The 13,264-nt window shown below is 35.3% G+C and overlaps 1 protein-coding gene across 3 annotated transcripts in view; it reads left to right on the top strand.

The window, feature by feature from the left end:
* Positions 1-13,264, top strand: part of mtg (mind the gap) — a 49,303-nt gene that overhangs the window by 22,525 nt on the left and 13,514 nt on the right. For 2 of the 3 annotated variants that reach the window (XM_065370454.1, XM_065370453.1), the window contains exon 2: positions 12,834-12,968. The exons of the other annotated variant lie outside the window; for it this stretch is intronic. In XM_065370454.1, the coding sequence (XP_065226526.1) occupies positions 12,834-12,968 (135 nt within the window). The remainder of the gene's footprint in view (positions 1-12,833; positions 12,969-13,264) is intronic. 3 annotated transcript variants of the gene reach the window in all.

Below are 13,264 nucleotides of genomic sequence, written 5' to 3'. Positions count from 1 at the left end.
TATATGGCCAAAAAATCACAAAAATTTTCAATTTTAGGCCCAAAATTGCCAAAAAAAATTTTCAATCAAAATGTTGCAAAATTCAACTTTTTTGGCAAAAATTGAGGAACGTTTTGGCAGAAATTGCCAAAACTTCCTGTTTTTTGATTTCTTTATGATCCCTACCATTGTTGTTTATCAGCGCTCCAAGTTATCTGAATTGGTTAACATTTTCAATTTCTTGCGTACCAAAGTTGATTTTGACCTCTTCATCGCCTCCTTTTGTAAATCTCATCACCTCGGTCTTGCCTACGTTTATTTTTATTCCATATTTTAATCCTGCGCTGTTAATTCGGTCGATCATCTTCTGCATCTGCGCTTCTGTCCCAGCAAGGATCACTTTGTCATCTGTGTAACTTATTTTGTTAATTCTCTTGCCGTTGATCTTGAATCCCATTTGTTTGATTCGCGCTTCTCTCATTATTTCTTCTGTGTACACTTTGAACAACCTGGGTGAGAGGGGGCATCCTTGCCTCACACCTCTCTTTATACCATATCCGTTCTCCGAGTACTCAGTTCCAATCTTGATGTTTGCGCTTTGCTCCCAGTACAGGTTCTTGCTTATTTGCAGGTCTTTGTCGTCGATATTGTATTTCTTCAGGATCTCCAGCATCCTCTCATGGTTGACACGATCAAATGCTTTCTCATAATCGACGAAGCAAGCAATGATTTCCCTAGATATTTGCATTCAGTGCTGTTTGAATGATCACTTTCAGCAGGGCAATTGCATCTCTCGTCCCTTTTTTCGCTACAAAGCCGTATTGCGTTTCGCTTAGATTTTCACCTATCTTCTTTTCAATTCTGGCATTTATGATAGAGAGTAGTAAATAGCTTCAATGTGTGGCTCATTAATGCAATACTTAGTTCTATATTCAGAGAATTTTTGCAAGTTGTTCTTTTTTGGTATTGGTACAAAATTTACAGCTTTGAAGTCCTTAGGCAGTGTACCTTCAGTGTATATTTTGTTTATTATCTTCAACAGCTCCTTTTCATACTTTGGTGTTACATAAGTATATGTTTAATCAAGTCTACTGGTATGAGATCTTCCCCCACTGCTTTGTGGTTTCTGGCTCTCTTCACTGTGTTCCTCTGCTCCCACATTTTAATTCGATTTGTGGTGCCTCCTCTGTGGATGAAACTTCCATTTGAGCCGGACGTGTATCATCTCCATACAATTCTTGAATGTAGCTGATCCAGACCTCTTCGGTTTCTTGATTGTTAACACAATACTTTCCGTCTTTTCCTCGCATATATGCTATTCCAGTAATGTTATTTTTTTTGAAAAAAATGAGTACGAGGCCAGGAATTTCAAAAAATTATGGATTAAACTTGAAAAATGTTGACTATACAATATGTATAAACATTTATTTCTTTATGAAGTTCTATTTTTCGAATTGTAAATTTTCCAACCATTTAACGTGCTCTTTGGAAGCTTTAGAAAATAGAATAATTGAACCAAAAATTACAAAAATACTCAAACCAAAAAATTGAGAATTATTAGCCCTAATACAATTAATGTTTTTTAAAAACAGAATCACTCCCTAAAACCGAAAAAATGTTTCCCACCAAGTTCAAATAAGGGCCACCCTTATTGAGCATACAGCTGTGCTTGGAAAAAATGGGCACAACTGTAGACCTATTAACGATATTTGGCGTTCATGATGTTCGAAAAAATTTTGGCAACCACCCCCCCGCCCTCCTACCTGATCGCGCGTGTGATTCATTTTTTAAGGGTTTGGAAAATTGGAGAAATTGGTCTGGAAAACCTGGAAAAGTCAGGGACAATCATTTCCGAACGAGGTGGATTTTATCAGGAATAAGAGAGGAAAGGAAAAATGGGCAATGGGCATGGACAGTGGGCTTGGTGTTGGTGTTGGTGACCAAATTTTTTGGTATTAGCATTTACATAGAACAACAGTCCATCATGAAATTATACCTAGTATTCAACAACCCCATGAAGCTAAATAATGCACTATTAAAACCCTACTACCTTACATACATGAATAACTTGAACGACAAATTAAAAACCTTCGAACCTGTTTTCCCCTTTCTATTTCATTGATAATAATTTCATAGCAATATTTACGATTCCGATGTAGGTTACCATAGCTTATGTTGAACTAACAGCTCGTGTAAGTTAAATAGAATCCTGTTCGTTCTCTGTAACTACATCTTCTTTCAATATCAATTTAAACCCAAGAAGGGGGTAAATGCGTAATTTCTGCAGTTCGTAATCGAAGAAGGTTAATTTATCAGAGATATAATATGTAATAATAAGACAATCGATAGGTCGACACGCGAAACGCAGTGTTATTAGTACGAGTAGGTATAAGTTGAAATACGCACTCGCAGCTCAGAAGCTCTCATCTCGTGGTTGCTTTCAAAAAAAAAATTCTTATCAGCACGATCGAATTAATCCAGTTCAAAATTACACATCTGAGAGCGTGTACCTGTTTATCGAACGATCGTAAAACGATGAGAAAATACGAGTAAGAAAAATATGTATTATATGCTTTCTACCGTGTACCTATAGGTAGATGGATAGGTAGGCAGGCAGGCAGATACTTATAGAGCTATTAACTCGACTAAATACAGTATTTAATTCGCGATCAATTTTACAAATTATACTCGGCGTTCGTAGTACATATAAATCATCGGCTTCGATAGCACACGCGAGAAAAGAAGAAGAAGAAAAATGTCACTTTTTTATGCAATTTGCATGACGACAGAAATTAGAAGAGTGTCTCTGCCCCTCTGCCCCCCTCCTCCCTCCCTGGTTCGGTCTTCAAATCGGCGATATTCTTATATTCTCGTTTAACCGCAACACGAAGCGACGTCGACGGTGCTGCTTACGTAATCGGACGACCTTGGTTGTTGAACCCAGGTACCCATCTACCCGCGGGTTCAATTAACAATGTTATAATTATTATATTACCGGCCCGAAAATCACATCGTGTGCCGCATTAATATTAATCTGAAAATTATTGAAATATCACTTTCGCGCGTAAATTAACTCTCTCGAAATTCAAACACACAACCGAGTTGACCGAATTATTGCTCGGTATTCCAGTTCTCTCTCTTACGCGAACCTCTATGGGGCTTGCAGATTCACGATCAGTAGTTGTGTAAACTACTGTAAGTAATGTCGATGTCGTGCATATTTTTTTTTTTTTGGGAATGAATTCGCCGAATATCGAATATTGTTGCTGGGCGTCTCGAGTCGATATCTGTCGTGTCTCCGAGATGAGTGAAATCTGTTTGTACGAGTATTTCGGGTGGTAATGATTTTACAAATAGTCTCGGCTACCTTTTGCATGAAGATAGAGGATTAGTCTTCTTATCGTTAAAATAACGATCTACCATTTGAATAATTATAACAACTGACATCTGCGAATATGTTTTTGTTGGTCACTTATTATCTGTGTGACTGTTGCACTATATGAATCATATGTGCCATCTAGGTGACCTACTTGTACGTATAGTCGTATTAAAATGACTCCAAGTCGAGGTGACGTTTGCGGTATTGTGTTCTTTTTTTGTGTGTGTCTATAACGTAATATTATAGTACGACGAGTACCTAGGTAAGCATCATAGTACCGTTTGATGAAAATACAGTGTGAAAATTTTTTCATCCAACGAAAGCGTTTTCATGTACATTGAATTTATTGTACGATTGCGCCATGAGAAAGTGATATGTGTCGTTTCGTATTAATATACGAGTAAAACAACCAAGACCAACGGAAAAGTATTACCTGTGACAAGCACGTGGTTCAGCCTATAGGTTTGGTTTGGTTTTTTTGACGATGACTACGACGACGACACAGCAGCGAATCTGGAAAAAGCGGTCGTACGTTTAGCTCTGATAAAAATACGAGTATAAAGATCCGCCAGCTGTTTGAATTGTGTGCCTAATTAGTAAATGAATGAATGCGAAAGATGAAAATATTTGTATTTCACGAGTACCTACCTAGTACGTACCGACTGATGGTTCTGATGGAGGAAGGTTTAAATTTTATTAATCATTTTTTAGTTGAATCGCATCGCAAATCGCAGCCAATTATAGATGATTGATTTCTCATAACCTTATACACTTAGACAGAATCAGTTTCATGATCTGCTCAAAAATTTAGCTCAAAGTCAATTTTTATCATTTTTAGTGATATCTAGTTCATCTTATTTGCAATTACTGAAGTGAATTGGAGTTGAATTCGATGATTATGACCTTGAATTGGAATTTAGAAGGGTGAAGGAAAGTTTTAATTTTGAGGAGTGGTGGAGAGAGGTGCATAACTGCAGCGGAAAGGTCAGACTTGGTATTAGTAGGTAATAAAGTCAATCGGAAAAGGAATCAAAAAGTGTGGAAATCACCTTCGAGGAAACGTCTCGGTCTCTTAGCTACTGATTCATCTATTTTTTTTTTTTTTTTTTTTTTTTAGAAAAGCATAAGGGGAATTTTGGTTTGAATAAGGGTCCTACTGGACTTGATTGTAGTCCTCCATATGGCATATAATTATATGAAGCGTGTAATTGCACCCCCCTCTTCCTCATCCCTCCTATCATCCGGGGCAATTTTTTCTCATAGGGAACAACCTAAGGATCATTTCAAAGCTAACTATTCAACAAAAAAAAGGTTGGCCCTACTAATAAAATGGCGGCCATTTTGATTAACAGGTCAGACAAACTTGCTTTTCAACACATAAGAACCACTCAAAATTTTTTTGATCTGGACAAAGCTAGATCGAAAAAGCCCGCAAAAATTTATCACCAGCTCAAATTTCAAGCGCATAGGTGCAGTTTTTGATTTTTGGTGAATTTTTGGAAATCAAAATTACCTGAGCCAAAAATTTAAAAAAATCAAAATTTTACCAAATTGACCAAGAAAGCAGAAATTTGGAAGTATGACACAAAAGTAGTGCCCCTGTGGCTTTTATTTCTAAGTGAAAAGAGCTAGAGCTAGAGAGATGAATGAAGCGGCGTTGAGTACAGGGTAAAATAAGGGCTTTCCAAAGTGTCTTTGAAAATTTCAGGCCCATGCTCAGGGTGTCCACAAATTGAAAAACTGGTTTGGTCAAAAAAGTCAAACGGGTTTTTATTGGTGCACTGTATTCTACACACTAAGGCGACAAAAATGTGATATAATTTGCAACCAGTTACCAAAAATTACCTAAAAATTGGAGATAGAGAAAAAAGATTGAAACAAAAGCTGTGGGGCATGAAAAATTACACCATTCAGTTCAATCACATTTTGAAACCAGTTCATTGGTTTTTGCATTTAGCAACCAGTTTTTGACAATAATCTAAAAATTGAAGATAGAGAAAAAAGCTTGTAACAAAAGTTGTACCATTTTTGCTGATCAGATTTTGAAAATGGCTAACTTGCAACCAGGTAAATTTTAATGGCTTACTGCGATTTAATGAACCAGTTTCAAAATCTGATCAGCAAAAATGATTCAATTTTTCACACTCTACAACTGAAAATGGAACCTTTGAATACAAAATACACACTTTTTTCTGATTTCAATCTGATCCTGGTCACGTGGTCAAGTTGAAATGAATCCATTGGAATGTCAGGATTTGATCAGATCAAATCATTTTTCACTTGGAGTCCTCTTAGTTTTCCAAAATGTTTAAAATTTCTTTAATCTAGGAATTTTTCATTCTGTATACTCTTAAGTTACCAACAGACTTATTAAAAAACGCCACAATAACTGTAAAGAAGAGACTGCTAGCTTTCTACAATAAAATACTATTAGGTGCTACCATACCTGAAGACTTCCATACAGCAATTGAAGCATATGTTTCCAAAACGCACTACCCTCACAACAATTGTCAACGTCGACATTTACATATACTACATTTTTTTCCAACATATGATGGAAAAGTGATCAATTAATTATTTAGCAGGAATCTTCTATCCGTACAATAGCCAGGTAAATGAAAATTTTCGAAATTTTCTCATTATTTCTGATACCTTGACATGCCATCTTGACATGTAAATGTAAAATTCGATGCTTGAAATTTACATCTACAACTATGTCGACCAATTTTTCAGAATTAAAATTTCTGTTTTAGTGTTTGAAAGTTTGGTAAACATTCAAAAATATGATCTTGTTCAATGAGGAAAACAAATTTTTTAGGGCATTGATGAAATTATTCACTTTTCCACAGTTTGGAGTTGTATATGATATGATGTTGATATTGTGAATGTATTAATTGTTGATGTCAAATTTCTATTTCACATCAACATCAACATCGACATGTCAACATGAAAATGGATTAGTTTAGTACATAGTACTCTTAGATAAAGCATTGCACCATCTTTGATTATACAGACTGTTCATCCGTACTTCTTCGGAGGTGGACTTTGCATCGATGCTGTTTTCAGCACGAGCAATTTAAGCCACATCAGAGGAAATCAGTTTTGGAAAAAAAAATTTTAATTTTAAAACTCTAATTTTATAACTTTACAAAACAGGAGGTCGACATAAATTTTGTTGTGAATGTTGATCCATCCACATCCATCACTTTTGGATCCCCCATGTCAATGTGAATTTCGACCCTGTGTCAAGCCAATAGACCCGTTCGCGTACGAGTGTTGTGTGAATATAGTGGGTGTCTAAGCATTGTTTTTCTATGCAAAAGTTGTCCCGGTGAATCCGGTGAACCCTCACACAACGAAAGAAAAAACGCTTCGACTACGAAATATTAGTTAAATTCACGCTGTACCCGTACGCTTATTAAAACCGAATATCTCACCATGAACCGGTCTATTGTCAACACAAATGCAGATCAACATCAGTCGACAATTACATCAAGAATTAGCTTAACACAGGGTCGAAATTCACATCGACATGTGGCATCCAAAAGTGACGGATGTGGATGGGTCGACATTCACATCAAAATTAGCATGGTCATTGTTGTATGGGATAAGTCCATTTTCAAAGATTCTGAGGTTGCAAGGTCATCTGTGTAGCAGCTGAATTTTTTATATGTTGTGCCCAAAGGTCTTGGCTACAACATATCAAAAAATCAGCCAATTTGGGCCATTTCTACATTTCTAAATTGTACCAAGTACCATGAATTTCTTATCAATATTTTTTTGGACTAGATGCGTTTTGGAAACGTATGCTTCAATTGTAATACCCATTTTCAAAAAATGAAACCAAAATGACCCAGGAAACTACAGTGGAATAAGCCTGCTAAATGCTGCTTACAAAATACTTGCAAAGATGCTAGTGAGAAAAATCAAGAGCCATGTGGAGCCAATAATGTTGGAATGTCAAAATGGATTTCAAAAGGGAAGATTGTGCATAGATGGAATGGAGTATAAGCAACAAAGCTGCTGATGTGGAGAGATGAGAGTATAACCTACAAACCCAAGTGTGCTTCATTGATGTGGAGAAGGCGTACAATCAAGTATAAACTACAAAGGAAGAAATTGTGTCAAAATCCTGAGGAGAATGGAAGTGAATGAACAAATAAAACGCTTAACTGAAGAAATATACACAGATAATGTAATAAGAGTAAGATCTGGAAACATGTTGGATTGGAAGTGAAGAAGATAGGAAGAGGAGGAGTAAGACAGGGATGCCCAATGTCTTGTAGCCTGTTCAACATCTACTTTAACAACATGATTAAAGAATGGCTGAAAACTAAGTGAAAAGGGCTAGACATGTTGTCAAAGTAGATGTTGAACAGGCTACACAACATTGGGCATCCCTGTCTTACTCCTCCTCATCCTATCTTCTTTGCTTCCGACATGTTTCCGGATCTTACTCTTATTACATAATCCATGTTGATTTCTTCAATTGAGCATACTATTTGTTCGTTCACTTTGATTCTCCTCAGGATTTCAAACAACTTCTCCCTGCTATTTGCTGATGATCAGGTGATCTTTGCTGACAACAACGATGACTTGCAGAGAGCGATGTACAACCTTCAGAAAGTAGCAGATAAATATAGCATGAGAATCTCGTTGTCAAAAACAAAGGTGATGGCCTTTGAGGGTAAAGAGCCAATACGCAGTAAAATTGTTGTAAATGGAGTCCCAGTGGAACAAGTCATGAGCTTCAAATATCTAGGGTGCAAGCTATCTTATGAAGGAGAGGTCAATGCACAACTTAAGATCAACAAATTCCTGAGAGTAAGTGGGGTGATGAACCGAGCCATCCCTCCAAGAAAAGTCAGAGCCGAAACTCGAGTAAGAATCTGCAATATGCTGTCAAGACCAATGCTACTGTATGGAAGCGAAACATGGACAATGAGAAAGGATATAAAAAGCAGAGTAACCTCAGCTGAAAGGAGATTCATGAGAGCCATGGCATGATGTACGAGACGTGATAGGAAAAGGAATGATGACATCCTGAAGGAGCTAGGATCTGAGCCAATCATTGGATGGGTGAAAGATAACAGAAAAAATGGCAAAGACATGTTGATAGAATGCCTGAGGAACGGTCCCCTAGAAAAGTCAAAGAATACACTCCAACTGACAGTTGGAGCAGAGAAAGATCAAAGAAAAAACTTGATGATACATCGGCGAGCAATTCTTCTACAGTTTCCCAAACGGGCTGAACAGCTCACCAGGTCAAAGTTCAATGATGATGATGAGGATTTTTGAACAATGTTGCACTTTTTCTCTTTCATGTCGGAAGTTGATTCCAGAAACAACATGATAGTTGGAGTCTATAATTGTGTCTTGAAATTGTTGAACACAGGAACATGATTTTTGGTTAGAAGTCGTCGGTGGTGGGATGCCATAATGTCCAAAAATTACTGAAAACGACCTTGTTTACAATATTTTCGGGGCATTTAACCTCTCAACTCCTCTTTCTGATTAGTCTTGTTGAAAATGAAAAGTACGTATACATACGCGTAGTTAATGCTTTAGATCATGTTATGCATATTCCTCCATTAGACTCCTTTCACAAAATATTTCAATATCTATATGAACTCATCGAAGTTCCAGTCATTTAAACGACTAATTGATCGATCTTTATAAACTCGTGGAGGTAATTTCTCACGACTATAGCCTCGGGTAAAATATGAGTAGGTGTTCATTAAAGAAAACAACATGCTGGCTTGTCAGATATACATATCAAAACTATTCCAACACGTGAGCTATAATTTTGCATGCACAAGTAAAATACATACACTGTACACTCACATACACACATTTAGTCGACCATTGACACCAAGTCTATCATTTTTTGCGCCTTTTCACCAGAACCAGCATAAAATACTTACATCTCATATACCTTCATAATATTTTATATATGTATTCTACCACGCTACGTTAATTGATTAAAGCATCGAGAGAGACCATAAGGCGATAATTTTTCATAAGCTTGATACGTTTTCGATTCGTCGAAATTATAGTATTTACTCTTCGATATAGGTATACGTTGAGGTTGATGGCTCGGTTTGGTTGTCATATCTCCATACAAAGCACTATAAGATCAAAAGTAAAAGTGAATTAAACGGTTTGGAGTCACTGTTTCGTCTTAACTACTTTCTCATTTCGTTTTGTCCACCGACTTGTGCGCAGCACACGTCCTCGTACATGATTTTTTTATCGAGTAGATAAATTTTTTCTAATTAAATATCCCGCACGTATGTGTATTTTGTTGTACCGCCGACGCGATGACGATGAGACGCGGTATTTGTTCAATGTAACTTACCTAGACGTACTTTTAGTTTCGTATGTAACTCGAGTAGGTAAACACAAACACGAAGCGAACCAGTTACACAAAATATGTCAATCTTTTTTTTAAAAATCCTATATGTATATGTTTTTACTATTTGTACAATAGATGGAGATGGTGAAAATACCATCGTAATTTTATTATTAGGATTTAGAATGGAAATTATTTTGTTGTAAAAGCAACTAGGCCGTTAAAAACATAATCGTGTTATGTATCTAACTCGATATAAAATTACAAAATATCAAACATTGACCATTTGATACGCCGTGTTGAATTTTGTCTGCACTTTCTGTACCTGAGCCAGTCATTTGTAACACTCCAATGTTACATTTTTTTTTCATTGTCATTTGATGATTTGAAAGAGTCCAACATAAGCAATAAAATTCCAAATAGAAATAAAAATCCCAAAAGTGGCACTTGTGGAGTTTTGCAAATGGACTGGTTCATTTGTTAGGCTGCCCTTTTTACAAGAGCAAGGTCAGGGTGGATGGCGAACCAAATTCAACGAAGACGTTCATTTTGAGCTGAAAGTCTCTCAGAAAATATTTCAGCTCTTCGGAAGTGCCTCTGGCCCTCTGGAGAAGAGAAATAGATTCTCAAAAGAGAAACCATTTTTGAAAAAATTCGTGGTTTCTTCTCTTTAGCCCCCAATCAACTTGTTGTGAGATAATGGTCCAGTTCCAAAAAATAGTATTTCTTTGAGATTCTGTGTCAACCTACGCCATCAACTTCGAAATTCAAGACCTCCTTCAGGGTTCAGCTGAGCGGTTGAGAATCTGCAAATTGTTCATTTTCGAGTAAATTTTGGTTTTGAAAGTTTGATTTTTAGGGACATTATTCATTTCAAAGGAGAAAACCGGCGTTATTCAGTGACACTTTATTCCAGTTCTACCGCAATGAAAAAATTCTTCTGAGAAAAAAAAACAAAAAACGAAGTGTTTTGTTTGGGGTTAATAAATTTTTCTGTTATAAGGTCCTAAGTATAGTAGATAAAATTGGGGGGAAAAAATCGAAAAAAATTCTCAGATGATGAAATATTTTTAGAATGCAGAGGTGCCAATTTTCCAGTCATTAGTGCAAATTTCAAAAAAAAACTGAAAAATTTTGACAAGTTTTTGGTTATTTTTCTCGATTTTTTAAAATTGACAACAATGATCAAAAATTTGGCACCATTGCATCTCAGTTTTGATCTGCAATATATTCTCGTCGAAAGTGCGCGATGAAACCCACTTGCTCCAAAGCCAACATTTTGGAGATGTGGCTCCAAAGTATGGAACGATATTATCTCTGAAACCGAGGAAATATTTTGGAACTACAGTGATGCCGATTTTCAGGTCGCATAAGTGCCAATTTTAATGAATCGAAAAAAAATTGGCAAGTTTTTGACTATTTTTCTCGATTTTTTGAAATTATTGGCAACACTGACAGAAATTCTCCCATCTGTGTTATTATAAACAGTTTCTTTCAATAATTTGGCTTAAAATACGAAATATTTGAAAAAAATTTGAATTTACCCAAAAATGAGCCTTTTGACTAATTTTTTTTTGATTTTTTGAAATTGGCAACAATGACAGAAATTTTCCTACCTGTGTTATGAACAATTTCTATCAATAATTTGGCTTAAAATACGAAATATTTGAAAACAATTTAAAAACCTAAAAATGAGTCTTTTGACTATTTTTTTTATTTTTTTGAAATTGGCAACAATGACGGAAATTCTCCTACCTGTGAACTATGAACAAATTCTTTCAATAATTTGGCTAAATATACCTACAAAATATCAAGTATTTGAGAAAACAAAAATTAAATTTACCCAAAAATGAGCCTTTGACTATTTTTTTTTGATTTTTTTGAAATTGGCAACAATGACAGAAATTCTCCCATCTTTGTTATGAACAATTTCTTTCAATATGTTGGCTTAAAATACGAAATATTTGGGAAGAAAAAATTTGAATTTACCCAAAGATGAGCCTTTTGACTATTTTTTTTTGATTTTTTGAAATTGGCAACAATGACAAAAATTATCCTACCTGTGTTTTGAACAATTTCTTTCAATAATTTGGCTTGATATACAAAATATCAGGTATTTGAGAACAAAAAATTAAATTTATCCAAAAATGAGCCTTTTGACTATTTTTTTTTTGATTTTTTTGAAATTGGCAACAATGACAGAAAATCTCCTACCTATGTTATGAACAATTTCTTTCAATATTTTGGCTTGGTTTATGCGAAATATTTGAGAACAAAAAATTTAAATTAACCCATAAATTAGTCTTTTGACTATTTTTTTTGATTTTTTTAAATTGGCAACAATGACATAAATTTTCCTATCTGTGTTATGAACAATTTCTTTCAAAGATTTAGCTTGAAATACTAAACATTTGAGAAGAAAAACTTTAAATGTGCCCAAAAGTGAGCCTTTTGACTATTTTTTTTTGATTTTTTGAAATTGGCAACAATGACAGAAATTCTCCCATCTGTGTTATGAACAATTTCTTTCAATAATTTTGCTTGAAATACGAAATATTTGAGAAGAAAAAAATTTTAATTTACCCAAAAGAATGAGCCTTTTGACTATTTTTTTTGATTTTTTTGAATTTGGCAACATCGTAAATTATTTCTTTTAATATTTTGGCTTGGTTTATGCGAAATAAGGTATTTGTGAAGAAAAAATTTTGAATTTACCCAAAAATGAGCCTTTTGCAAATTTTTAACCATTCAGTAGAACCCTAAAAATGGTCTTGGATTTTCCTGGAAATAGTCTGTTTCGACGCAGAATTTCAAATACTTTTTTCCCGAAACAGGTTGAGTAAGGGTTGGAGCAATGCTTTCTCTCTTCGAACCCATATCTGCTCTCCAGTGGCACCTCCGAACCTGAAATTTTTTCTGAGCGATTTCTGACTCAAAATGAATATTATTTCCACTGAATTTGGTCAAAAAAAATTCGAAATCTTCCCAACATCTTTCTTTCACAATCCACCATAATTTATTACCGCAATAGAAACAGCGCAAAAAACGAAGAATAATTTAATTACCTGTACGACTCTTTACCTATATTGTACATATATTTACTCATTGTTTTGTTTTTATCAGGGATGAAATGGCGGTCCGTGTACTCAACTTGTGTTTTTGAATCTGACTTTGGGTTCACATTGAACTGCGGGTTCAAGAAATCGAGTATATTCCGAGTTCGAAACTTAGGAGGGGTGAAAAGTTATTTTGGGCTTGGTAAGTCGGATTTAATAATAGACTACAATCATAAAACCGAGAAAGTGTACATCATACGATATTTAAGTGAACTTCGAGCGGACCCCCATTGATTCCAAATTCTGTGTACATATTGCATGCATCGCATCGATCAACATTTTTATATATCAACAATAAATTTCCAAACTCTGTCTACACACGTCCTCTTGCTTTGTACATACAAAGGTTGCAATAATTTTCATCGTCGAGAAATATGTACCTATTTTGTACTACATATTTTTGGATGACCGCTCGTAATTTTCGCTCAATTGATGGTA

The sequence above is a fragment of the Planococcus citri genome, chromosome 1, assembly GCF_950023065.1.
Source record: "Planococcus citri chromosome 1, ihPlaCitr1.1, whole genome shotgun sequence".
Lineage (NCBI taxonomy): Eukaryota > Metazoa > Arthropoda > Insecta > Hemiptera > Pseudococcidae > Planococcus > Planococcus citri.
Note: the sequence above shows the minus strand (reverse complement) of the source record. Positions and strands in the feature narration are given on the sequence as shown.